General features: G+C 38.0%; 1 protein-coding gene across 6 annotated transcripts in view; it reads left to right on the top strand.

Moving 5' to 3' along the window:
• LOC134823411 (uncharacterized) overlaps window positions 1-25896 on the top strand; it is a 128235-nt gene that overhangs the window by 26863 nt on the left and 75476 nt on the right. For all 6 annotated transcript variants that reach the window (XM_063834872.1, XM_063834870.1, XM_063834869.1 and 3 more), the window contains exons 5-9: window positions 561-708; window positions 2100-2178; window positions 5068-5155; window positions 5846-5924; window positions 6804-6946. In XM_063834872.1, the coding sequence (XP_063690942.1) occupies window positions 561-708; window positions 2100-2178; window positions 5068-5155; window positions 5846-5924; window positions 6804-6946 (537 nt within the window). The remainder of the gene's footprint in view (window positions 1-560; window positions 709-2099; window positions 2179-5067; window positions 5156-5845; window positions 5925-6803; window positions 6947-25896) is intronic.

Raw genomic sequence — 25896 nt, 5'->3', positions numbered from 1 at the left:
GGGGTACATTACACTTATCTGGGGGGTACACTACATTTATCCGGGGGGTACACTACACTTATCCGGGGGTACACTACACTTATCCGGGGGGTTACACTACACTTATCCGGGGTACACCACACTTATCCGGGGGTACACTACACTTATCCCAGGGGGTACATTACACTTATCCAGGGGTACACTACACTTATCCAGGGGGTACACTACACTTATCTGGGGGGGTACAACTACACTTATCTGGGGGGGTACACTACACTTATCCGGGGGTACACTACACTTTCTGGGGTACACTACACTTATCTGGGGGGTACACTAATTCATATCCGGGGGGTACACTACACTTATATGGGGGTACACCTACATTTATCCGGGGGTTACACTACACTTATCTGGGGGGTACACTATTCTTATCCGGGGGGTACACTACACTTATATGGGGGTACACTACATTTATCCGGGGGTTACACTACACTTATCCAGGGGGTACACTACACTTATCCGGTAAGTTACCGCGACCCAATCTATTAACTTTCAGCTGACTAACTAAACCATTCTTCCAGACCATTGCTAAGAAACACGAGGTTGGAACCTGTGGAAGCTTCTCAAATAACCATGGCAGCACCAGTAAATGACCCGGACAACTACACTGTTGACTCAGATGATGAGAATGTGGATGTTGATGGACTATTCTCCAGCATATTCAGAGAGGTTACTCTAATACTCTTAGCTAAAGATATTTTAGCCAGGTTCCTGTATTATTGTTATTTGCAGTACTTAAAATGTAAATATCTCAAAAAGCATGGCTGAGATATGCAACAGTATGTACTGGTCATGGTGACGATCATGTATCACCATGGTGACGATCATGTATCAGTGAAAGCAGGATTAATGAACGAATAGTGTGACATTGGGTTCTCAACCATGAAAATTTAGAAGTCCCTACATGCTGTTCTTTCTGGCTCCATGTGCTAGTTAGGGGTCTGAGGTATCGAAAAAATCATGTTTTGAGTACCCAAAGTGTTCTGGGTGCCAGGAATGAGGTTAATTAAAGCGGCGAAAATGACCGATTTTGGACTATTTATGAGCTTTTTTTGCCCCATTTTCATGAGATAAAGAAATCAGGAAGCTGCTCTAGATGATTGAAATGGTTGATACCACTGAGGATACACCCAACACACATAAATATTCGTGATATATGTGATTTTAATGAGAAAAATATGATTCAGGGCCCATTTATACCAAAATTTGCCAAAACCACTCGCCAACTGTCAAAGCTTCCTCATTTTAGACACATTTAATGATTATTATGGTATCTAACTTATGGTGGATCTGATAGGAGTATGTCTTAGCTTCATTTTTAAGCCATCAATGCGCATGCTGGTGTGTATGAAGTACTTTAATCCTCCCGTCCATTGATACTAGTCTGGGCAGTGGGCCATGCAGCGCGCGCGCGCGCGCGCGTTTACAAACATGAATTTTCTCCCTCAGTTCTCTATCTAAAGCTTTTAAAGGACATGATTTGATTGCTATCTACTAGCACATGAGTGCTACAGGATGGTGAAAGAATTTCTATAAAAATCATTAAATGTGGAAGATATGAGGTCATTATATGTGTGTGTGCGCGCGCGCGCGCGGCGCGCGCGTTTACAAACTTGATATCCTCAGTCCTTCCACATATACTGAGATTTTGTTTCAAACTTAATTGACTCTGAACCGAATTGCCAGAGGAAACAGATAGTGTAACCTCAGAAAAGACCACAAATGGATAGTTTGTGAGATATTGAGGATATACTCCAAAAATTTACAATGATGTCACACCAGAAAACCCCTATTTTTGGTATAATTTAACCTCATATCTCAAACGCGCAGTACTGGATTGAGCTAAACTTGGTCAGGTTTTGTAGCCCCTGACTATCCTAGATCATATGGAACAGGAATAAAACTGTTTAGATGTTATATCTTAATTGTATTAGGCACTTAGTTCTGAAAAGTGAGAATGTCATTAATACTGCTTTCACTGGTATCACCATGGTAACGATCATGTATCACCATGGTGACGACTTCATTAAAATAATCTGACTAGAACTGTATTTCTTCAGTTAACCTCTGTGGTTGATGTGGAAAGAGAGTTAATCAAAGTTAAGTCGGAGATTGAAGTGACACAGCGCAACAACACAGGTACTGTAGTAGCCATGTAACCAGGTAACCAGGTAACCAGGTAACCAAGTAACCAGGTAACCAGGTAACCAGGTAACCAGGTAACCAGTCAACCAGGTAACCAGGTAACCAGCTAACCAGCTAACCAGCTAACAGCTAACAGGTAACCAGGTAACCAGGAGATTGAAGTGGCACAGCGCAACAACTCAGGTACTCTAGTAGCAGCGTGTACACAGGTATTAATTAATTATACTGTATATATTTATACTATAATTAACCTTTCTCATCCACACAATATTCATTAATCATTGTTGATTATGTCTATGAGCCTGTACTCTAGAATTCTCAGTAACCTTAAAAGTACATTTACCTATTTGTTACATTTCTTTGTGCTTAAGCTGAGAGAGCAACTTAGTCTCTATACTGCATTATCCTACATATATTAGCATATATTCTACTCATATTAGCATATATCCTACGTATATTAGCATATATCCTACATATATTACTATATATTTTAAATATGTTTATTAGTATATATCATACATACAGGGGGGGGGGGGGGGGGGGCCAAAGTCAGTACCATACGTTGACCATTGGTCCGAGGAATTTGTCAAATCGAAAAATATTCGTGTTCATTTTTTTCAAATGAAGGTTCCAGTGGTCGACCGGGGTCCGGCCCCTGCCTCGGCCCCGGGCCAAATCATAAACCCCCGGCCCTTCCCGGCCCCGGCCAAAATTTGGCAATTCGCCGGGGGTAAACCCCGGCCCCGGCCAATAAATTTACCCCCGGCCCGGCCAAAAACCATGCATTTACCGGGGGCACAGCCGGGGATTTCATGAATGATTTTGGCACATTTTTGAAAAAAATCAAACTCAATTTAATAGTAATTATGAGATTTCAAAGTTGAAGTTACCTATTGCAATATGTTACAACGGAGTCTCTAACTTGTTCACAAACACGAGTATAACAATTCAATCTTGATTCGGGTGTGGCCCCGAAAAATCGAATTTTCAATTTTGTGTGACGGAATCTTCAAAACAAGTAGGTACAGTATGCCATCTGCAAAGCAACAACTCTCAAATATAAAACATGGCGGTGGTATAAGACCCAACGAATGGTACTGACTTTTGGCCCACCCCCTGTATATATTAGTGTACATTAGTATATTTGACCATCGAAACGGTTATGTTATGCACTGTTCATTTTATGCGGTCCACATGATGATATATATAATACGATAATGTAATTTCTTTACCATTTGTTAGAATGATCCCAGTATTTTACCGCTGAGTTGAAGTAGGTGTGTAGTGGGAGTAACAACATGTAGTCTCTACTATATACTCTCCTGTATATAGTAGTCTCTACTCATCGGACTACTCACCACACATTTCCCTCTTATCTTTCTTTGTTCCTGTATTAGTAGTCTCTACTCATCGGACTACTCACCACACATTTCCCTCTTATCTTTCTTTGTTCCTGTATTAGTAGTCTCTACTCATCGGACTACTCAACACCACAATTTCCCCTCTTATCTTTCTTTGTTCCTGTAATAGTTAGTCTCTACTCATACGGACTACTCACACACAATTCCCTCTTATCTTTCTTTGTTCCTGTATTTAGTAGTCTCTACTCATCGGACTACTCACCACACATTTCCCTCTTATCTTTCTTTGTTCTGTCAGTCAACCGTCCACACGATTGTTGAGATGTCTCACCTTGACTACTACTCACGTTGAACGGCACCTTTCTTTTTCAGCACATTCTAACCAGCTCTAAGCTCATAGCTCCGCAGAATTCCACCGAAGCATATTCGGATGGAGTATGCATATTACGGTGGAGTATGCTTCAGTTGAATTCCACGGAAGCATATTACGGCGGAGTATGCATATTACGGTGGAGTATGCTTCAGTTGAATTCTATGGAACTCTGTCGGAATCCTTGGATAGTGCCGCTTTTCCTTCTTTCATCCAAATTGCTGTACTGGCTTTAAATAAACGTCCTGATATATAACTGCAACTTAAGGACCTATACAGTATACACCAAAATAGAGTTTAGTGTTATCCAGCCCAAATGGAACTATTTCTGTGTTTTTGCCATTATTTCAAACCAGGAAATGCTCAATTGCAAAAAAATTGTTGATTTTGGAAATGATGCTCAAGATGGTCATTTGGGCGAGACGACATTAAACCTTTAAACCCTGTTTTAGTGTATAAGTCCTTTAACTAGACAATCTAGACATGATAAGACGGATAATGAGCTCTTGTAAACAGTATCATTACTTATCATTACTTATCATTACTTATCATTTTTACTGATTATATAATATGCAAGGATAATTACATCTCATTTTGCATATTACATTAATTTATTATCATGCAATTAACAAGACTGAGAAGACTGGTTATCACAGCCAGTGTAGTGATTTGCCATTAGTAGGGTAGTGCTCCTCAATCATTAGCAATAGGAAACCGGTTATAGTTGTCTTCAAATGATTTGCTTCTCGACAGTAGTATAGTAGTACAGTAGGAGGGATTGCGGTTTGCTTTATTCAATAGAATTTAGAATAACACGGAACTGATTTCCCTAATTTTGTAGGTCTCTTTCTTAACGTATACCAATTGTGCATTCGAACTGATTTTTTTTCGTCATTGAATGATTAAGAAAACAGCAGGATGGAAACGAAGAATAGATTTCTAAGGACAATGTCGCTGCCCAGCAATTTGAGACCTCCAGGTCTAAAATTTCGAATAAAATAGCTTTGACAACATTGATGAAGGAGTAATGATGGGGGGGGGGGGGGGATGGATTCTCAGAAAGAAGGAGTAATTTCTGAGCTGATTAAAAATGCCATACAGTTAACACATTCCCTCATTTCTACTGTACTACTATACTACCGTCTCCTTCAGAGTTGACGAAGAAGTATCTGGAAGTTAGCAAGACAGTTTCTGACTCACAAATACCAGACCTCGCTACCAGAGAACAGTACAACCAGAAGTGAGTATAACTTTCTGAAAATCGTACACAATCTTACACAATCTTACACAATCTTACACAATCTTACACAATCTTACACAATCTTACACAATCTTACACAATCTTACACAATCTTACACAATCTTACACAATCATTGTTTGTAGCAACTTCTGGTCGTTCACGTCAGTTGGTGTTTTCATCGCTATTGTCCTGCCTCAAATTTAACACCGAGATTCTTAGATTTAAACGTAGAGTTATAATGTGTCGCTCGCGCTCCCGCTCGAAATGGTATTTTGTAAGATTTTCTTGAAGTTACTTGTTTGTGCATCAAATGGCGACAAGCTCAAAATCTTTTTGAAAGTTTAATCCCCCCTTAACCCCCCCGCCCCCCCCCCCCCTCCCCCAGTCCCCACCTTAATCCCCCCAACTACACAATAGTAATACAAGTAGCATGTTCTGTTCATATGAGTTTTATTTGTCTTTGACATTGTGTTTCAATTTAATATATAATAACTCTTCGATGATTAAACATTTTTTCGGATTTGCTTCATCAAAACATTTTATCCTCCACCTTGTTATAATAATGAATGTACTATTATCTGATAAATGTATTATTATCTGATAAATGTATAATTATCTGATAAATGTATAATTATCTGATAAATGTACTATTATCTGATAAATGTATAATTATCTGATAACGAATCCAGGAACCTAAAGTCTCAGAAGCACGTTAGAGAACTGCAGAATAAACTGAAGAAGTTGGAGGAGAGGAAGAAGAAGATCCGAGTGAGTTCTAACAACTATTGGGGGGGGGGGGGGGGTACCGAGTGAGTTCTTACTACTACTGGGGGGGGGGGGGTACCGAGTGAGTTCTAACTACTACTGGGGGGGGGTACCGGTAACCTACTATCCGAGTGAGTTCTAACTACTACTGGGGGGGGGGGGGGGGGGGTGGTACCGAGTGAGTTCTAACTACTACTGGGGGGGGGGGGGTACCGAGTGAGTTCTAACTACTACTGGGGGGGGGGGGGTACGGTAACCTACTATCCGAGTGAGTTCTAACTACTACTGGGGGGGGGGGGGGGTACGAGTGAGTTCTAACTACTACTGGGGGGGGGGTACCGGTAACCTACTATCCGAGTGAGTTCTAACTACTACTGGGGGGGGGGGGGGGGGTACCGAGTGAGTTCTAACTACTACTGGGGGGGGGGGGGGGTACCGGTAACCTACTATCCGAGTGAGTTCTAACTACTACTGGGGGGGGGGGGGGGTACCGAGTGAGTTCTAACTACTACTGGGGGGGGGGTACGAGTGAGTTCTAACACTACTGGGGGGGGGGGGGGGGGTACCGGTAACCTACTATCCGAGTGAGTTCTAACTACTACTGGGGGGGGGGGGGGGGGTACCGAGTGAGTTCTAACTACTACTGGGGGGGGGGGGGGGGTACCGGTAACCTACTATCCGAGTGAGTTCTAACTACTACTGGGGGGGGGGGTACCGGTAACCTACTATTACTACTAGATCTACTAAAGGTCTAACTCTTAAGTAACTAACTAGTAGCTCTTAAGTAAGTTGTCACAGTAACTTGTATTAAATAAAGTAACTGTTAATCCCTCTCAGGAACAGTAACTTGTATTAAATAAAGTAACTGTTAGTCCCTCTCAGGAACAGGAACTGATGAACAATGGTTACGTACAAGTGGACCCACAAGACACTACCCACAGTACTATGGGACATGAGACTCTGGACGGGAAACGTACTCCTGACCAGACCAAGAAATCAGGAGTTATTCACCGGGCTTATGAGAAGTAAGTTTTATTAAGTTTTAATTTGGACATATTGTGATAGGGGGGGGGGGGGGGAGAAGATTGGTTAACAACAGTGTGTTGAATGTGAAGACACTAGAATCACGTGTAATTAAAGTGTTCATTAGAGGGTGATAATACAATAAACCCTGATTAACCGCGGAGTTTGAGGAAAGGAAACATCCGCGGTAAATCGGGGCGCATTATAATTATATCGTGGTTTTACTGTATTGTGAACTGTTTCACAGTGTAACCAGGGTGTTCCACCACGAAATGCCTCACTTCAACTCCCCCCGGTATCACAATACACCCTCCAAAACTGGACGGCCTCTTCTTCAGTGCAAATGAGTGAGTTAGTGTGGGCTATTATATAGTACAGTCACGAAAAGCTAAAAATTGTGAGAGTTACACTAAAAACTCGAAGGCCAGCTTTTCGTGGCTGTGGTATAATTTTGTAACACTTCGTTTTTTCATTGCACGTGTGATTATGACTTGGAGAATGTTCTCCCTGTACTCCAGTAGCAGGGCAGGGGTTGAGTGTGCACTTCTCCCTGCTTTAAAGCTTTGAATCTGACTCAGCTGCCGTTTGTGAATGCCCTCTCTTGAGTTGTCAAATTTATGCTTGGTTTTCATTAAAATTTCTCACATTTTTGCCTGTTTTTCCATTAAAATCAGTTATTTTGGTGCATTTATGTAAATGTATAAAATTAGACTGGATAAATTAGTCTGTGACTGGTGATGGTGTGTACTGAAAACTACCATCAATGTACAGCACATTGCATGGGATATTGTTGTGGTCTGAAGCTTTAACCATCTAATTAATTATGCGACTCGTACCTTTCTAGTCTCTGTAACCTCTCTATACCGGGTACATTTCTAGTCTCTGTAACCTCTCTATACCGAGTACATTTCTAGTCTCTGTAACCTCTATACCGAGTACATTTCTAGTCTCTGTAACCTCTCTATACCGAGTACCTTTCTAGTCTCTGTAACCTCTCTATACCGAGTACATTTCTAGTCTCTGTAACCTATATATACCGAGTACATTTCTAGACTCTGTAACCTCTCTATACCGAGTACATTTCTAGTCTCTGTAACCTCTATACCGAGTACATTTCTAGTCTCTGTAACCTCTCTATACCGAGTACCTTTCTAGTCTCTGTAACCTCTCTATACCGAGTACATTTCTAGTCTCTGTAACCTATATATACCGAGTACATTTCTAGACTCTGTAACCTCTCTATACCGGGTACATTTCTAGTCTCTGTAACCTCTCTATACCGAGTACATTTCTAGTCTCTGTAACCTCTCTATACCGAGTACATTTCTAGTCTCTGTAACCTATATATACCGAGTACATTTCTAGACTCTGTAACCTCTCTATACCGGGTACATTTCTAGTCTCTGTAACCTCTCTATACCGAGTACATTTCTAGTCTCTGTAACCTCTCTATACCGAGTACATTTCTAGTCTCTGTAACCTCTATACCGAGTACCTTTCTAGTCTCTGTAACCTCTCTATACCGAGTACATTTCTAGTCTCTGTAACCTCTCTATACCGAGTACATTTCTAGTCTCTGTAACCTCTCTATACCGAGTACATTTCTAGTCTCTGTAACCTCTCTATACCGAGTACATTTCTAGTCTCTGTAACCTCTCTATACCAAGTACATTTCTAGTCTCTGTAACCTCTCTATACCGAGTACATTTCTAGTCTCTGTAACCTCTCTATACCGAGTACATTTCTAGTCTCTGTAACCTCTCTATACCGAGTACATTTCTAGTCTCTGTAACCTCTCTATACCGAGTACATTTCTAGTCTCTGTAACCTCTCTATACCGAGTACATTTCTAGTCTCTGTAACCTCTCTATACCGGGTACATTTCTAGTTTCTGTAACCTCTCTATCTGTACCTCTCTGTAACGGGCCTCCCGGGGAAATGGAAAGTGCACGGTATAAGTATTGTAACTCTTGTATTACGATGAAATTCAGCTAGACATGTACTTATATCACTATCAAATGTGATTTTAACTGTTATGTAAGAAATCACATTTCTTGCAAAAAGAAACTTGCTAAAAAAGAGGCCCGATTTATGGAGGTACCCGGTATAGAGAGGCACGGTATATAGAGGTTCGACTGTATATTGCTTATTAATTAAGCGGCCATTACATGGGCAATTTAATAATTAAAAACGAGGACTAAATCTGCGGGGTCCCATAATAAGGATATAAGCGGTACTAGCTTTCTAGTCTCTGTAACCTCTATACTGGGTACACAATAATAACTTAGCTACTAGTAGTATAGCAACTTTTTACTCTCAATTAAATATAGTTTTATTCGGCTACATGCTGGTGATGTGTTCTTTTGTCATATACATTATCTGACTTTGTTTGGGCGGACATTAAGTTATACGCATTACGACATTAAATCATTATGTAGGCGTTGGAGGGATCAGCGCCAAAATTGAAGTTCGTTCGAATTTTCGGCCGGCATATACTTTTATATCTGCCCAAATAAGGCCTGATATCGTAGTCAATATACCAGTAGGTGTAGGTGTACCTAGTATACCTACAGTAGGTGTACCTAGTATACCTACAGTAGGTGTACCTAGTATACCTACAGTAGGTGTACCTAGTATACCTACAGTAGGTGTACCTAGTATACCTACAGTAGGTGTACCTAGTATACCTACAGTAGGTGTACCTAGTATACCTACAGTAGGTGTACCTAGTATACCTACTGTAGGTGTACCTAGTATACCTACAGTAGGTGTACCTAGTATACCTACAGTAGGTGTACCTATAGGTAGTAGGTAGTAGGTAGTAGGTGATTCATTGCATAAAGAGATAAGATTGAGTTATCTTATTTTATCTTCCGCCTAAACTTAAAGCACAATATCTTAAATTATAGTATTGTACTTTTAAAGATACTTATATTATGATTTTCGTAATTAAATAGACAATGTTACACCTACTGTCACAATATGTACAATGCGATTTTAGTTGAACTACCTATTTAAACCAACATTATTGAAAACATTTTTGCTTTGGAGAATTAAATCTTGCGATTTTAATTGCAAAGTGTGCTTACTTAACAGAACAGCATGTCTCTTACACATCCAGGTCACATGACTCTGTACAATTTGACCTATATATATATCTATATAGATATAGATATATATATTTTTTTTTTGGTAAACAAATAGAATAATATATAACAATATAATTTACAACAATGTATATCGACCAGATTTGAATCATCAATTAATTGAGTCCATAGGACTCATAATTAGCTAAGCTTTGATACAAAGCATGCGAACTCAAAGTCGCTTTCACAACTTTTGTCAACTGAATTGACAGAAGATCTGGTTCCTCTTATACACAGGAGAACCAGCTTCCTGATAATAAATGAAAGTTTACATCTTAAAAAATTTACAACATCTGAATAATTTTGTTGAGTTTTATATGCTATTTTCTCACACAATAATCTACAGAATGTTCTCGCTTCTGGCCCGCTGCCACCCGTGACAGAGTACACCAGAGGACAGAAACTCCCATGTTCTACATTCAGAATTCTCTCGTTGTATAACCTCCGCTTCTGAGTCTCAGCTCTCTCGTATATTTTTTCTGTTGATGATGAGAGATAAGACTCAGAATTGGGATTGAGAAACTTTATGTCGAAATAGGAGTTCTGTCCCGGACGATAGAATCCCCTGGCACGGACGTCAGGGTGGGCATTGTCTCCTGTTAGTGTGGTACTTGTTGAGAAAGTCTCCCCGTCTAAAGTCTGTAGGTGGGGCTCACATTCTACGTCTTTGCAAACAGTTGATAGTTGTTTGGCTATGAAATCCCTAACTGAGTTGTGGCGGATGATGATGTAGCCTCCTCTTGGACAGTTTAGAGCATGGTTGATGTCCATTTTGGCCCCACAAACACAGGATTGAGGTAATCGTGGAAGGTCTTTGTTATATCGAAGAAGTAGACTATCCCTGAATTCCCCTTTGTTCAATGTGAACCCATAAGACTTAAGAGGTAGGACAGTCAACCAACTTGAGCTTCCTTTTTCTCTTGCCTGATTAATTGCACGTGTAGATCTATCACTGCTTTCATTGCAGATTAACGTGTATTCTAATTCATGCTTTTCTGCCCTCACTTTTAGAATTTCTTTCAGCGACTCGGAATCATGATCTATATCCGTTTCAATTCCGGCCATGGCTTTTACTAAGGACTTAGTCACTTCCATGGATGTTTTATACTCCTCTGATGCCAACTTTGATAAAACTGGTATGCCTAGTCCCCCACATCGTACGGGTAGCGCAACCGTTCTTCTCTCTAATGGTGTAATAGGGCATCCAAATAAAGCCGGTATGAGTTTCTCATCGATAAGCATGTCAAGAGGTTGCAAGTATTGATCTAGTCCTTCAATTGTTCTCATGAAGTATGTCATTTTGTGCCTAACTCCATGAGTGAATGCTGCATATGCTGCTTGTGGCTGGGATTGACCAAAATCAGATAATTTGTTGATCATTTTGATTTTTGATCCATTCTTCAACTAAATTATTGATGTAAAGTCGTTTATATTCCTGTGACCCAATAACCGCTCCAAGATGTCTCTGACCAGTTATTTTTATCTCGATCCCGCTTTCTCCAAATATTTCCATAGCCCTCTCCATGCTCGATGGATGTTTTATTATCAAACATGATTTGCTGGGGTTGACATGATATCCATATTTAATTCCCTCTGCCACTATCATATCCCACCAGGTTTTGAGATGTATCAGTGTTCCAACAGATGACGCGTCGTCGGCCAGCCAGACTTGCATAACTTTCCTTAGCTCTTTAAGTTTCTGTAAAATTGGAAGTGTTGCGAGTGCAAATAGGGGCATTGCCAGATTGTCACCCTGGGTAGTGCCTTCTGCCGATGGTATTTCAGTTCCACAGACAAACAAGCGACTTGGAGCTCGGTACATATTGATGGCAATTGGTGCAAATTCAGGACATTGCCGCTGGATGTTATGCAGCATCACCATTCGATTAACAGCATTGAAAGCATTTGTCGCATCAACCAATATACACGCTTCAGCTGATTCCACTTGGAATTGCTGTCTAATGAAATGGACTGCTGCTTCAGTACCAGATTTTAGCCCTGTGCAGACTTGTGATGGTCCTGCTGTTTCCTGAATATCCATCTTAAGTGCCCAAGCGATAGCCTTTCCCACTATTCTTCTTACAGTTTCGCCAATACCAATTGGTCTAACACCCGGGCATTTGTTAAGCGGTATTAAACGGCAGTTGACATATGAATCAATGATTGATGGATCGATGTATTCAGATGCCAACGAACGTGCAAATTTGGCTAGCTCATCACGTAAATCTTGCCCCTCTCCTTTGAATCTCTTGTGCAGCAGAAGATACTTAAAGAAATCTGCATCAGTGGTGGACGGACCTGCTGCACCGTTGGTCATCTTTGCCGCTCGGCCAATCATATTTCCATCTATTAAGTCGAAATATGAGGAGTCTAGCTTCATTATTGGGCCGTATAGAAGTGTTTCATCTCTGATTCCAGTCGGTATTGGGTGTTTCTTTTTTAACTGCGTCATTGTTTCTTCCGATAAGGGTAGCACACCGTTATTGTTGTCATCACACAAAATTCTGACAGCTGCCGTAACTTTACCCTCAAACATTTTGTTAGCGAAAGAGCGAGCTAAATCTTGTGTTTTCTTCCTTGAACTATTTTCCCATAACCCCAATCTTTTCGCCAATAATTGTTTGTGATCAGCTCTTTTACTCTTTGCCGACGGTTTCTGGAGCAATAATGCTGGGAGAATATTAAACGTTTTCAATGCGATGCATCTATACTTTGTTTTGGCATTAAAATGCTGGAGCCAACTGGATAACAACTTCACAAATTTTTTTCCCACTGCACATGTGGGAACCTCGAATAAATTCTTTCTCCAGTGTACGATTTCTTCGTAGACTGTGTTTATGTGTTCACAAAAGCTGATTAGTTCAGGATCACACGGCTCCTCGTGATCAGGTTTCGGCAAATCTGCTTCTATTTGTTTAATGACGATGGACGTGGCGGTTGTAGCGTATGAAAAAGTAAACTCACTAGACTGATCAGCACATTGCTCTTCATTTTTCATTGACTCTCAAATATCTTTAAACAGAGCAAAAAACACGAATAGACTCAAAAAGAGTTATATAGATATATAACTCTGCTCATTACTTCCCACTCCCAATACTCTATTATATAGATATATATAACTCTGCTCATTACTTCCCACTCCCAATACTCTATTATATAGATATATAACTCTGCTCATTACTTCCCACTCCCAATACTCTATTATATAGATATATAACTCTGCTCATTACTTCCCACTCCCAATACTCTATTATATAGATATATAACTCTGCTCATTACTTCCCACTCCCAATACTCTATTATATAGATATATAACTCTGCTCATTACTTCCCACTCCCAATACTCTATTATATAGATATATAACTCTGCTCATTACTTCCCACTCCCAATACTCTATTATATAGATATATAACTCTGCTCATTACTTCCCACTCCCAATACTCTATTATATAGATATATAACTCTGCTCCTTACTTCCCACTCCCAATACTCTATTATATAGATATATAACTCTGCTCATTACTTCCCACTCCCAATACTCTATTATATAGATATATAACTCTGCTCATTACTTCCCACTCCCAATACTCTATTATATAGATATATAACTCTGCTCATTACTTCCCACTCCCAATACTCTATTATATAGATATATAACTCTGCTCATTACTTCCCACTCCCAATACTCTATTATATAGATATATAACTCTGCTCATTACTTCCCACTCCCAATACTCTATTATATAGATATATAACTCTGCTCCTTACTTCCCACTCCCAATACTCTATTATATAGATATATAATAACTCTGCTCATTACTTCCCACTCCCAATACTCTATTATATAGATATATATAACTCTGCTCATTACTTCCCACTCCCAATACTCTATTATATAGATATATAACTCTGCTCATTACTTCCCACTCCCAATACTCTATTATATAGATATATAATAACTCTGCTCCTTACTTCCCACTCCCAATACTCTATTATATAGATATATAATAACTCTGCTCCTTACTTCCCACTCCCAATACTCTATTATATAGATATATAACTCTGCTCATTACTTCCCACTCCCAATACTCTATTATATAGATATATAACTCTGCTCATTACTTCCCACTCCCAATACTCTATTATATAGATATATAACTCTGCTCATTACTTCCCACTCCCAATACTCTATTATATAGATATATAACTCTGCTCCTTACTTCCCACTCCCAATACTCTATTATATAGATATATAACTCTGCTCATTACTTCCCACTCCCAATACTCTATTATATAGATATATAACTCTGCTCATTACTTCCCACTCCCAATACTCTATTATATAGATATATAACTCTGCTCATTACTTCCCACTCCCAATACTCTATTATATAGATATATAACTCTGCTCATTACTTCCCACTCCCAATACTCTATTATATAGATATATAACTCTGCTCATTACTTCCCACTCCCAATACTCTATTATATAGATATATAACTCTGCTCATTACTTCCCACTCCCAATACTCTATTATATAGATATATAACTCTGCTCATTACTTCCCACTCCCAATACTCTATTATATAGATATATAACTCTGCTCATTACTTCCCACTCCCAATACTCTATTATATAGATATATAACTCTGCTCATTACTTCCCACTCCCAATACTCTATTATATAGATATATAACTCTGCTCATTACTTCCCACTCCCAATACTCTATTATATAGATATATAACTCTGCTCATTACTTCCCACTCCCAATACTCTATTATATAGATATATAACTCTGCTCATTACTTCCCACTCCCAATACTCTATTATATAGATATATAACTCTGCTCATTACTTCCCACTCCCAATACTCTATTATATAGATATATAACTCTGCTCATTACTTCCCACTCCCAATACTCTATTATATAGATATATAACTCTGCTCATTACTTCCCACTCCCAATACTCTATTATATAGATATATAACTCTGCTCATTACTTCCCACTCCCAATACTCTATTATATAGATATATAACTCTGCTCCTTACTTCCCACTCCCAATACTCTATTATATAGATATATAACTCTGCTCCTTACTTCCCACTCCCAATACTCTATTATATAGATATATAACTCTGCTCCTTACTTCCCACTCCCAATACTCTATTATATAGATATATAACTCTGCTCATTACTTCCCACTCCCAATACTCTATTATATAGATATATAACTCTGCTCATTACTTCCCACTCCCAATACTCTATTATATAGATATATAACTCTGCTCATTACTTCCCACTCCCAATACTCTATTATATAGATATATAACTCTGCTCATTACTTCCCACTCCCAATACTCTATTATATAGATATATAACTCTGCTCATTACTTCCCACTCCCAATACTCTATTATATAGATATATAACTCTGCTCATTACTTCCCACTCCCAATACTCTATTATATAGATATATAACTCTGCTCATTACTTCCCACTCCCAATACTCTATTATATAGATATATAACTCTGCTCATTACTTCCCACTCCCAATACTCTATTATATAGATATATAACTCTGCTCATTACTTCCCACTCCCAATACTCTATTATATAGATATATAACTCTGCTCATTACTTCCCACTCCCAATACTCTATTATATAGATATATAACTCTGCTCATTACTTCCCACTCCCAATACTCTATTATATAGATATATAACTCTGCTCATTACTTCCCACTCCCAATACTCTATTATATAGATATATAACTCTGCTCATTACTTCCCACTCCCAATACTCTATTATATAGATATATAACTCTGCTCATTACTTCCCACTCCCAATACTCTATTATATAGATATATAACTCTGCTCCTTACTTCCCACTCCCAATACTCTATTATATAGATATATAACTCTGCTCATTACTTCCCACTCCCAATACTCTATTATATAGATATATAACTCTGCTCATTACTTCCCACTCCCAATACTCTATTATATAGATATATATAACTCTGCTCATTACTTCCCACTCCCAATACTCTATTATATAGATATATAACTCTGCTCATTACTTCCCACTCCCAATACTCTATTATATAGATATATAACTCTGCTCATTACTTCCCACTCCCAATACTCTATTATATAGATATATAACTCTGCTCATTACTTCCCACTCCCAATACTCTATTATATAGATATATAACTCTGCTCATTACTTCCCCACTCCCAATACTCTATTATATAGATATATAACTCTGCCCCATTATTTTCCCCCCCCCAATACTCTATTTTTGAATATAACTCTGCCCTTACTTCCCACTCCCCAAAAACCCCATAAAAGATATATTTCCTGCTTCCTTACTTCCCACTCCCAATACTCTATTTTAGATATTAACTCTGTCATTACTTCCCCCTCCCAAAACCTTTTTAAAATATAAACCGCTCCTTTCTTCCCACTCCCAAAACCTATTATAAGATTATAACTCTCTCATTCTCCCCCCCCCAAACTCATAATGAATTAAACTTCTGCCATACTTCCCCTCCCCAAACTCTATTAAAAAGAAAATAAACTTCCCTCCCCCTTCTTCCCCCCCCAATACTCATTTTAAAGAAATAAAAAACCCTCTCTCATTATTTTTTCTCATTATTTTTTTCTTGAAAAAGGGGCCTCGGCTAGACTGCCTTTCCCTTTCTCGTGTAACCAGAAAGAAAGTGGAGCACAAAAATAAAATAGGTACACCTACTGTAGTACTAGTAGTAGTAGTTATAATATTTTCCGATATCTGCAAATTATCAGCTCTCAGTGTCCACGAGTTTTAGTGGATATAATTCCCGGAAGGTATTATAACAAATAATACCTTCGCTTATTCGGGCCGCAAATTCCCTCCAGCAAGCTGTCGGGAATTATCCCCGTTGATTAAAATTTGATACGTCTTGTGTTATAAACCCCTCGCATGCCGGGGTTATGTGTGTTATAAACATCTTCGGAATCGGTATCCCTGAGGGCATATATTTGATTATTTCTTCTAGATGTATCTAACAGTTGTTCCAGTACACAGTACACAGTACACAGTACACAGTACACAGTACACAGTACACAGTACACAGTACACAGTACACAGTACACAGTACACAGTACACAGTACACAGTAGTAGCTGGCTACAGTAGTGTAGTAGCTGGTGTGATGTAACCTCTCGTACCTCTGATCACGTGATTTCCTGGTTATTTTCCACCGGGTACAATAATACAGGTGGCACATGTACAATGAGACTGTATTTCGCATATTATGTCTGCTGTTTAGCGTTGCTTTTTCCTTTGGTGTATTTCCTGCGTCTAACGAAAAGTTATTGGTCTAAACGTGGTCTAAACTTGGTCTAAACTTGGTCTAAACTTGGTATCCACTACTGGAAACTTGTCAGATTACTTAGAGATCACAACAAGTGTGAAGTGTTGAAGGAAACACTACACTACACTACTGTGTACTGTGATGTTGGATATACCAGAGATGCCACCCTCCGCACGACGCGCGACTCACCAAGCGCTTAATAAAGTTCAGTACATGCTATCTGAGTAAGTAGTAGACACAGTACCTAATCTTTAATATTGTGTGTAAAAGTCGACCATTGAAATCGTTTTAAACTCTGCAAAGTAATTAGTATGTTCTCGCATTACGTTAAACACATAGTACAGTAATAGTATATATATAGTGTACAGTAATTACAGTACACGGATTATATTTAAGTACCCATGTGAAATGTAACTGGGCAGTTACAGACTAACATATTATGTGAGCTGCGTATACCATTACTTATCGGTCTAATGGTCGCATGAAATATCCCATTATGTGCTTAGGCTCACTCTCAGCTGCTTTTTCTTGACGGATTGTGGTGACTTAAGAGGGATATTACGTACTTAGACTCACTTAACATGCTCCCTCTTAACCGATTTGCGAACCAATACGGAACTGCTTTCACTTAAATTTCGCTAAGTTGTTTTTGGCTTCGTGCGAACTACAGTAGTGTAGACACTGCACACACAGTACCTACTACGCTCGGCAACAATCTCCGTGGTCAGTGGATCTGGTGATGTATCTATAATCCTGGACCAGGCTTACTATAATCCTGGACCAGGCTTACTATACGTATAGAACCTACCTAATCTATACGTATAAATGGATGGCTAAGATCTCTTCAGAATGTCTCCGATGCTGGTCAAAGTGTGGCAGGTTTCATATTCCCCGGAGCAATGAACCTTACAATTTATATTTAATGTTTACTATGTACAGTGATATGTACTGATCTGTAGACTGACTGTTTACGACAACCTAACCAGCTTACTAAACATTCATCATAATTAACTGATCACAATATAATAATAGAGCGCATTTTACTTTGAATATCTCTACAGCTATGGTGTTTAATCTGATTCCCGAACATTTGTTATAGTTAAAGTTCACTACTTCATTAGCATGGCGGGGGCGGGGGGGGGGGGTACCAATGGCATAAATGGCAGTAATGGAAATTGGCCAATAAAAATTTTCCATTTAGCCATAAAACGTAATGCCAGTTATGCCATTTTATGACATTCTATGCCATTGGTACCCCCCCCCCCCCCCCCCCCCCGTTTGATATAATACATTTCTATTTCTTTATTTGTCATATGAATCTTTAACGATCATTCCAAGCGTTATAAAGCATGAAACATTCTCCTATTCAAGTACTAATAATAATTTGCGAATTTAAAGTCATCCTAAAGGTCAAATATGAAGACCTAAATCATGGCATAAAATGGAGAATTGGCCAATAAAAATGTCCATTTATGCCATAAAACGTATGCCATTTATGCCATTGGTACCCCCCCCCCCCCCCCCCCCCACATGGGCCCACAATAACTTCATTAATCAAGAAAGTGGGAGGACAGTTAATTCCTCCGCAAAGTTATTTTCTCAGTACGACACAGTCAACCGTTCCCAGCCGTTTGGATTGTAGATCAATTGTAGAATGTAGAATGGTATGAGTGTTTGAATGTATATATGAGTTGTACATTTACTGTGCTAGATAATGTTTATGTTATAAATTATTGGTAGAATAAAGACATATTATAGTGGTGTACTTCGTAATTCGTAGGATTTAACAATGGTGCTCTTTGGTTCATTCAATCGTTATTATGTTTATCATCATTCTAGTAAATTTTTCTGGATAGCGTAAGACTTACCTTCTAATCTGTGACAATATCCTAAGTGGTTATTTTTGAGCATAATCATTAAAAAAAATCGGCATATTAAAAATACCTGCTCCTATGTTATCGCAGAAAATTTTCCAGAACGTAGTCTAGGACTATGCTAACAACTTATGTAATCAAACTAGCTAGTTTCATAAATTGCCAATGTTAGTAGCCATAAAATTACGTCGTCTGGATTCTTTCATCGTTTTCTGCCAGCTTGATATACTCGAATAGAATGATCGGGAATTTAATTTTACCAAAGTAAAGTATTTCTGACTAGTTTTACATACGATGTATATACTAGCTGCAGTTACATAAAGAGCAGGTTAAGGCTTACCATTATACAATAAACATGTAGACTGTAGACTGTAGAGAGACTACGAAAAGAGCAGCTGGCTTGTACTATACGTCAGAATTATGTATACAAATCCTGCCTACCCCTCTAATTCTCCTTTTTTATCTCCCACTCCCAAGCTACCTCCTCCTTAATAATAATATTCTCTGTCCGTTGTTCGGTTTGAAACGTTTCGTCTTCAAACCGAGATTAGATTGGAGTGTTTCGTCGGTCATCAGCCTTATATTCAAATTAATATTGTGTGTGTATTGGCCACTACTATTACCTGATCCCCCCCCCACCCACCCCCCCCCCCCCCCCCCCCGCACTACTGTGTGTGTATTGGGCACTACTAGTACCTGATTCCCCCCCCCCCCCCCCGCACTACTGTGTGTGTATTGGCACTACTATACCTGATCCCCCCCCCCCACCCGCACTACTGGCTGGTAAATATTAGGCAGGGCGCTCCGTCTCTCACTTGGTAGTTTGATTTATTTGATTAATAGTGTGGTGGGTTAGTGCACTGAGCGTCAGAACCTTTTTATATATATTTAAAACCTCCGTTGTGGTATTGTTTTAGACAAGCTTTTGGCGGGGGGTGGTTTTTAAAACTTCGGCGTCGGGGCCCTTCCATTTTCCAGTTTCCCTGATTATCATTTTTTGAGAAATATTGAAAGGTTAGTAATGGTTAAACATGATTAGTAGGGAAATTATAGAAAAAGTAATAGTAAAATTTTTGAAAAAATTTATGAAAGAAACGCAAAGGGGAAAGTTCTTTAAGGGGAAATTTCCCCAGTCCAAACCCTGGATACATACACGAAAGATTCTTTTTCACTTTGGGGGGCAGAAAAGCATTAAATTTATATAGCATATAGTATATAAATATTTTTTCATTGGCGGGACTTCTACACAAATAAAAAAACGGTTGGATTAGTTTTCGAAGTTTTTGGGCTCTTTTTTTTTACATATCATTAAAGCAACTAAACAAATACAATCATATACAATTGGGGAATAAATAAACTAAAAGCAGGGGGAAAAAATCTGATGAAGGGAAAATTTAAAAGAGAAACGAAACCCGTTAAAAATTTAACCCCTTATTTTTCCCCTCAACCCTAAAAAATTTGAAAACCCCGATTCTGGGAAAATCAAAAAAAAAAAAATTTTAAAAAGGGGGGGGCCAAAAGCCCAGAAACCCAAAAGTTGGGCCCCTTTATCCCCCTCCGCCGTTTTTAATTTGAGGGGTTTTTGTTTTGCAGTTTGGCAACTGTCCCTACTTTTTCCCGGGGTTTCCCCCGTCACCATAAAAGTGGAAAATCTCGAAAAATTTTTCAAAAAAAGTCCCTTTGAAGTTTTCCTTGCCCAAAAATTTTCCCCTGATTTTTCCCGCAAGTTTTTTTCCCGTTTTAAAGGGGAAATTTTCCCTTAAAATTTCCTAAGAAATCAAATCCCCCCAAATTTTTTTGAGGGAGTATCTTTTTTAATATAGAGGAATTTTTTAATGTTTTTTTTCCCTTTTTAAAATTTTAAACGCACCAAGTTTAAGTGTAATGTTACTACTGCTGTAGTAACATTTTTAAACCCCCTTTACATCCTGACACGGGTGGACAATAAACTGGTGACAACGCAAAAAACTCACACGGCTTTCACTCAAAAACTCACACGTGGGTACACCAAATAACTCACACGTGCTTTCCCAAATAACCACACGGTCAAACTCAAATAAATTTTTAAAAATATTTTTGGGAAAAATTTTTTCTCCCGAGAAAAAACATTCGTTTTTATGTTTGATCAAATAGGATTTTGGTTTCTTTTGATTTTTACAGTCTGTTCCTCACTGTTAAAACCTACTTTATACTCTACAATCTACAGTTTTTCGGCACTTGGGGACGCACACAGGTTACAGGGGAACGTTTCACAGGGCCACGTGGAACGTCCCCATGTCACGGGGGGAGCGTAAACAGGTCACGTGGGGGAGCGTACACATGCACGGGGCAGCGAAAACAGGTCACGTGGGCACTACACAGGGCACGTGGGCAAACGTAAACAGATAAACCTGTGTTGAGTCGTGGTTTTTTTCCTTCCCCCCTCTACTGTGGGTCTACCCCCAAGGTTTATACATAGCTTGACTTGTTAGTTTTTATGTTCGGGGGCCAATTTTTGCTCGTTATTTTGCCCCGAGATTTTTGTAAGGTTTCAAGTGTAAAACAATTAAAACCCCCGGGGGGTTTTTGGGGGATTTTTTTTAAACGTAACCATGGTAACCCCCGCTGGATAAAAAAGAAAAAAGTTTCTCATACTTTTATAGTTTTTTAAGGGTTATCTGCGATTACGGGTTTTTAAACCCTTTTATTTTAATTTTTTCTTTCAAAGGTTTAAAGTTTAAGTGTCCTTAATCTTTCATATATGTTATGTGACCAAATTTTTATAATAAACAAAAACCTTCTAAGTTATTGCCGGGAACAACGTTTCCCCTGTCTCAATATTATTTTAAATTTTTAATTTTCACAAATAAAAAATTTAAATTTAAAATGCAAATTACAATTGGGAAAGCCCCACATAAACCTACCATCAAAAATTCAGGAACACTACCGCCCAAGGGGGGTTTTTTCTTTAAGGAACCCCTAAATAGTTCAAAAAGTCAAATTAATGAGGGGTCAACTCCCTCTAAAAATCTAATAAAGTACGCGATGCCTCGGTTTGAATGGCAGGTCTCATTGGGACTTTATTTGTATTGGTTTTGTTTTTGCAGACTTTCAAACCCTTTGGGTTTTTTAAAAACTCTGTGTATTTTGGCCCGCCCCCCCCCCCCCCCCCCCCCCCCCAAATTTCTTTATGGACACGTTTTATTTTAAGTTTGAGGGAAAATTGGGGAAATATTAGTGACCCTACTAAATGGCACATGATGTAAAAAAGTGTCACACTAAGAAACTATATAAACCCCTAACCCCAAAAATAACGTTTTTCCTCCCCCAAGATAAACTTTTTCCCCATAACGAATCTTTTTCAGACATAAAATAGGCCCCCCAAATGCGGGCCCCAGTGGGGTTTTAAACCTTTGGGCACACATTAAAAAAAAGGAAAGGAGTTTTTTATGGACCCCTTGTTGCCGGTTTGACCAAATTTTTCCCAATTTTCCCAAATTTAAGAATAGCGGGTTTTGACTTTTTCTACATAATTAGCGACTTTTTTCCCTTAAAAGGTGCACCATTAAACTCCTCACAAAATTCAAGAAAAATTTTTTTTGGGGGGGATGTTTTTGCACCTGACATAAATTACCGAATAGTCCCAGCAAATTTTTTTGTGAGCTGAAAAGTGTATGGGGAAATTTTTCACATATTTCATTATTATAGGGAAATAAAAAACAGAAAAGGGAGAAAAGGTAAATTTAGTCACATAAATTTTTTATGATATCTCCCCAAAATTTTTGAAAATTTAGTAAATATTAGTAAAACCAACTTAAACACCCTATAATTTCGTACTATGGATCAATTAACAATTTTCAACCCCTACGCCGGGCAATAAATTATTATAGGCATGATATTTTAAATTGGGTTTTTTTTAAAAAACCCGAACAGGGAAAAATTTTAAATTTTTGTCACCAAAAAAAAATTAAAATTAAAAAACTTTAAATTTTCCCGTGTTTTGGGAAAAAACTAATTTTATCGACATAGGGGATGGTGATAAAGTTTCATTATATTCTAATCGGGGATGTTTCTTCAAAAAAAGGGGGGAAGAAATGTAAATTTCGTCACATCAAACCCCTTTCATTAGTTTAGATAGATTTTCTTTCATATCAACTGCCCTTATTATAGTTTGGAATGGATTTTTACAGGGAAAAATTTGAAACCCCTCCCATTTTTTATCACATTGAAAATTTTAACCGGGTTTGGGGGGGGAAAAGGGAAATTTTGGGCACATTTCGGGAAATTTTGTGAATCAAACTCGCATTGTTTAAAATTTAGTTCTGATTTCTGAAAAATAACCTACCAAAAATTTTCCCGGGAAAAATATTGAATCTAATCGGGTATGGTTCTTCAAAATAGGGTCAAGAAATGTAAAATTTTGTCCCCCAAAAAACGTCTTTTTAAAATTTCAATACATTTTCTTTCACATCAAAATTTCCCAATTAAAAAAGGTTTTTAAATTTATTTAAATTCCCGGGAAAAAGGAAATATAGAAAAAACCCCTACCCATTTTTCATCACATTGAAAAATTTTACTTTTGGGGGCAGGGAAAAATGAATTTTGGCACATTTTTGGTAACTTAAATAAAATTAAACTCAGAATGTCAAACTTGGGGTTTTTGATGATCTGCTGAATAATAACCCCACTAATAATTCCCGGGAAAAATATTGAATTCTAAATCGGGGTATGGTTTTTTTTCAAAATTGGGGCAAGAAATGTAAATTTTTTTCACATAAGTTTTTGTAAAATTTAGAACACTTTCTTTCCACAACAGTCCTAATTATAGTTTGAAAGGGTTTAATTTCCCGAGATTTAAGGAAAAAATAGAAAAAAACCCTGCCCTTTTTTTATCACATTTAAAAAATACTGTTGGGGCAGGAAAAGTGAAATTTTTTCACATTTCGGAACTTTTAAATTTAAAAACCCCCAGAAAGTTTAAAATTATTCTGATTTGCTGAAAAATAACCTACTAATAATTCCTGGAAGAAATTTTTGAATTTTAAACGAGGCATGTTTTTTCAAAAAGGGTTTTGAAATGTAAATTTCGTCACAAACACCATTGCAAAATTTTTTAGATAGATTTTCTTTCCCAACAACTTCCCCCTTTTTATTGGGGGACCCTTTTTTAAAACAACTGCCCTTAACTTGAATCAACCCCTATCCCTTTCCCTCGTCCCCTTTTTTAATTTTTCCGCCCTTTCCCAAAACCCAAAAACAGATCTAAATTTATTTCGGCAATTCACCCAAAAATTTTAAAAACCCTATAATGTTTACAGAAATTTCATCATTTTCCCAAAAAATTGGGAAGTATTTGCCCAAAATTTTCAAAAAAACATATTTTTGGGGGTAAAGAATTTGGGAAAAAAGAACCATCAAAAAAATGAGTTGAAAAGGGGGTTTTAAGGGCACCCCCACAGTAAAAAAAGAGTACGTTCTGAGGGACAAAGTTTCCCAAAAAATTGCCCTTAAAAACCCTCGATCCCTTTCCCTTTAGGGCCCAAAAGGTTTTTATCATAATTGTTAGAATGACCTAATCTACATATTTTTAAAACCAAAAAGCTAATTGGGGCATATGGTTAACACAGTCCCCAAAAAAGTGACATTTTTTCATTATAGTTGGGCCCAAAAACAATAAATTGTATTTCCCGAGCCGTGTATATGGGGAAATAATGGGTCACGTGGTAGTGGGCCAGAACTTTTGAAAACCCTTTTTTTTTTTTGGGTTTTCCCAAACCCTTTTCCTTTAATATGGGAAAGTGTCCCCTTTACATTTCGTATCATTTTTTGACGATGTTTTTCCCTCAACTGCCCTATCTTCAAATCCCCTGTAAAACCGGTATCGTCCCCCATATTTGAGTTTTTTTTCCCCCGCCTTCCAAACCAAAATCAATTTTAAAAAGATTTCGGGAAATTTACCCAGAATTTCAAATTCCAATTTTTGTTTACAGAATTTACATCCCTTTTTCCCCAAAAGCCAAGTGCATGTAATTTTTTTAAATTTTCAAAACAACATATTTTTTGAGCTATGGGGGGGTTGGCAGAAGAACTAAACAAATTTAAGAGTTGGGAAAGGGTTTTTTTTGGGCACCTCACAGTAAAAAAAAGAGGGCCCCCTATTCCCGAGTGTGACAAAGTTTTCGAAAAGTTGCCTTTTAAAACCGTTTTGATCACTCCCTTTAGGGCCACTTTTTTAAACAAAAAATTTTTGATTGACCTAATCTACTATATTTTTTGACCAAAAAAAAACCAATTGGGGAGCTATGGTAAACAATGTCACAAAAATGTTTACATTTTTTTTTTTCATAATTTGTCCTAAAAGCAAAACATTTTAATTTTTTGAGCAAATGATATGGGATAGGGGGCACTGGCTAATGTTCAGAACTTTAAGAACACGCCAAAATTAATATATGTTAAAAAATTTAAAAACCCCATCGTCAAAAACGCTGTTTTAGAAAATTTTCCAATTTCCTCAAACTTTCAATGAAAAGGTCCTTATATGAAAAAAACTGAGCTAATTTTTTCCCATTTTTAGCTTTTTTTTTCTTTGG

This window comes from Bolinopsis microptera, chromosome 11 (genome assembly GCF_026151205.1).
Source record: "Bolinopsis microptera isolate Bmic1 chromosome 11, MBARI_Bmic_1.0, whole genome shotgun sequence".
Classification (NCBI taxonomy): Eukaryota; Metazoa; Ctenophora; class Tentaculata; order Lobata; family Bolinopsidae; genus Bolinopsis; species Bolinopsis microptera.
This window is presented reverse-complemented; position numbering and strand designations above follow the sequence as displayed.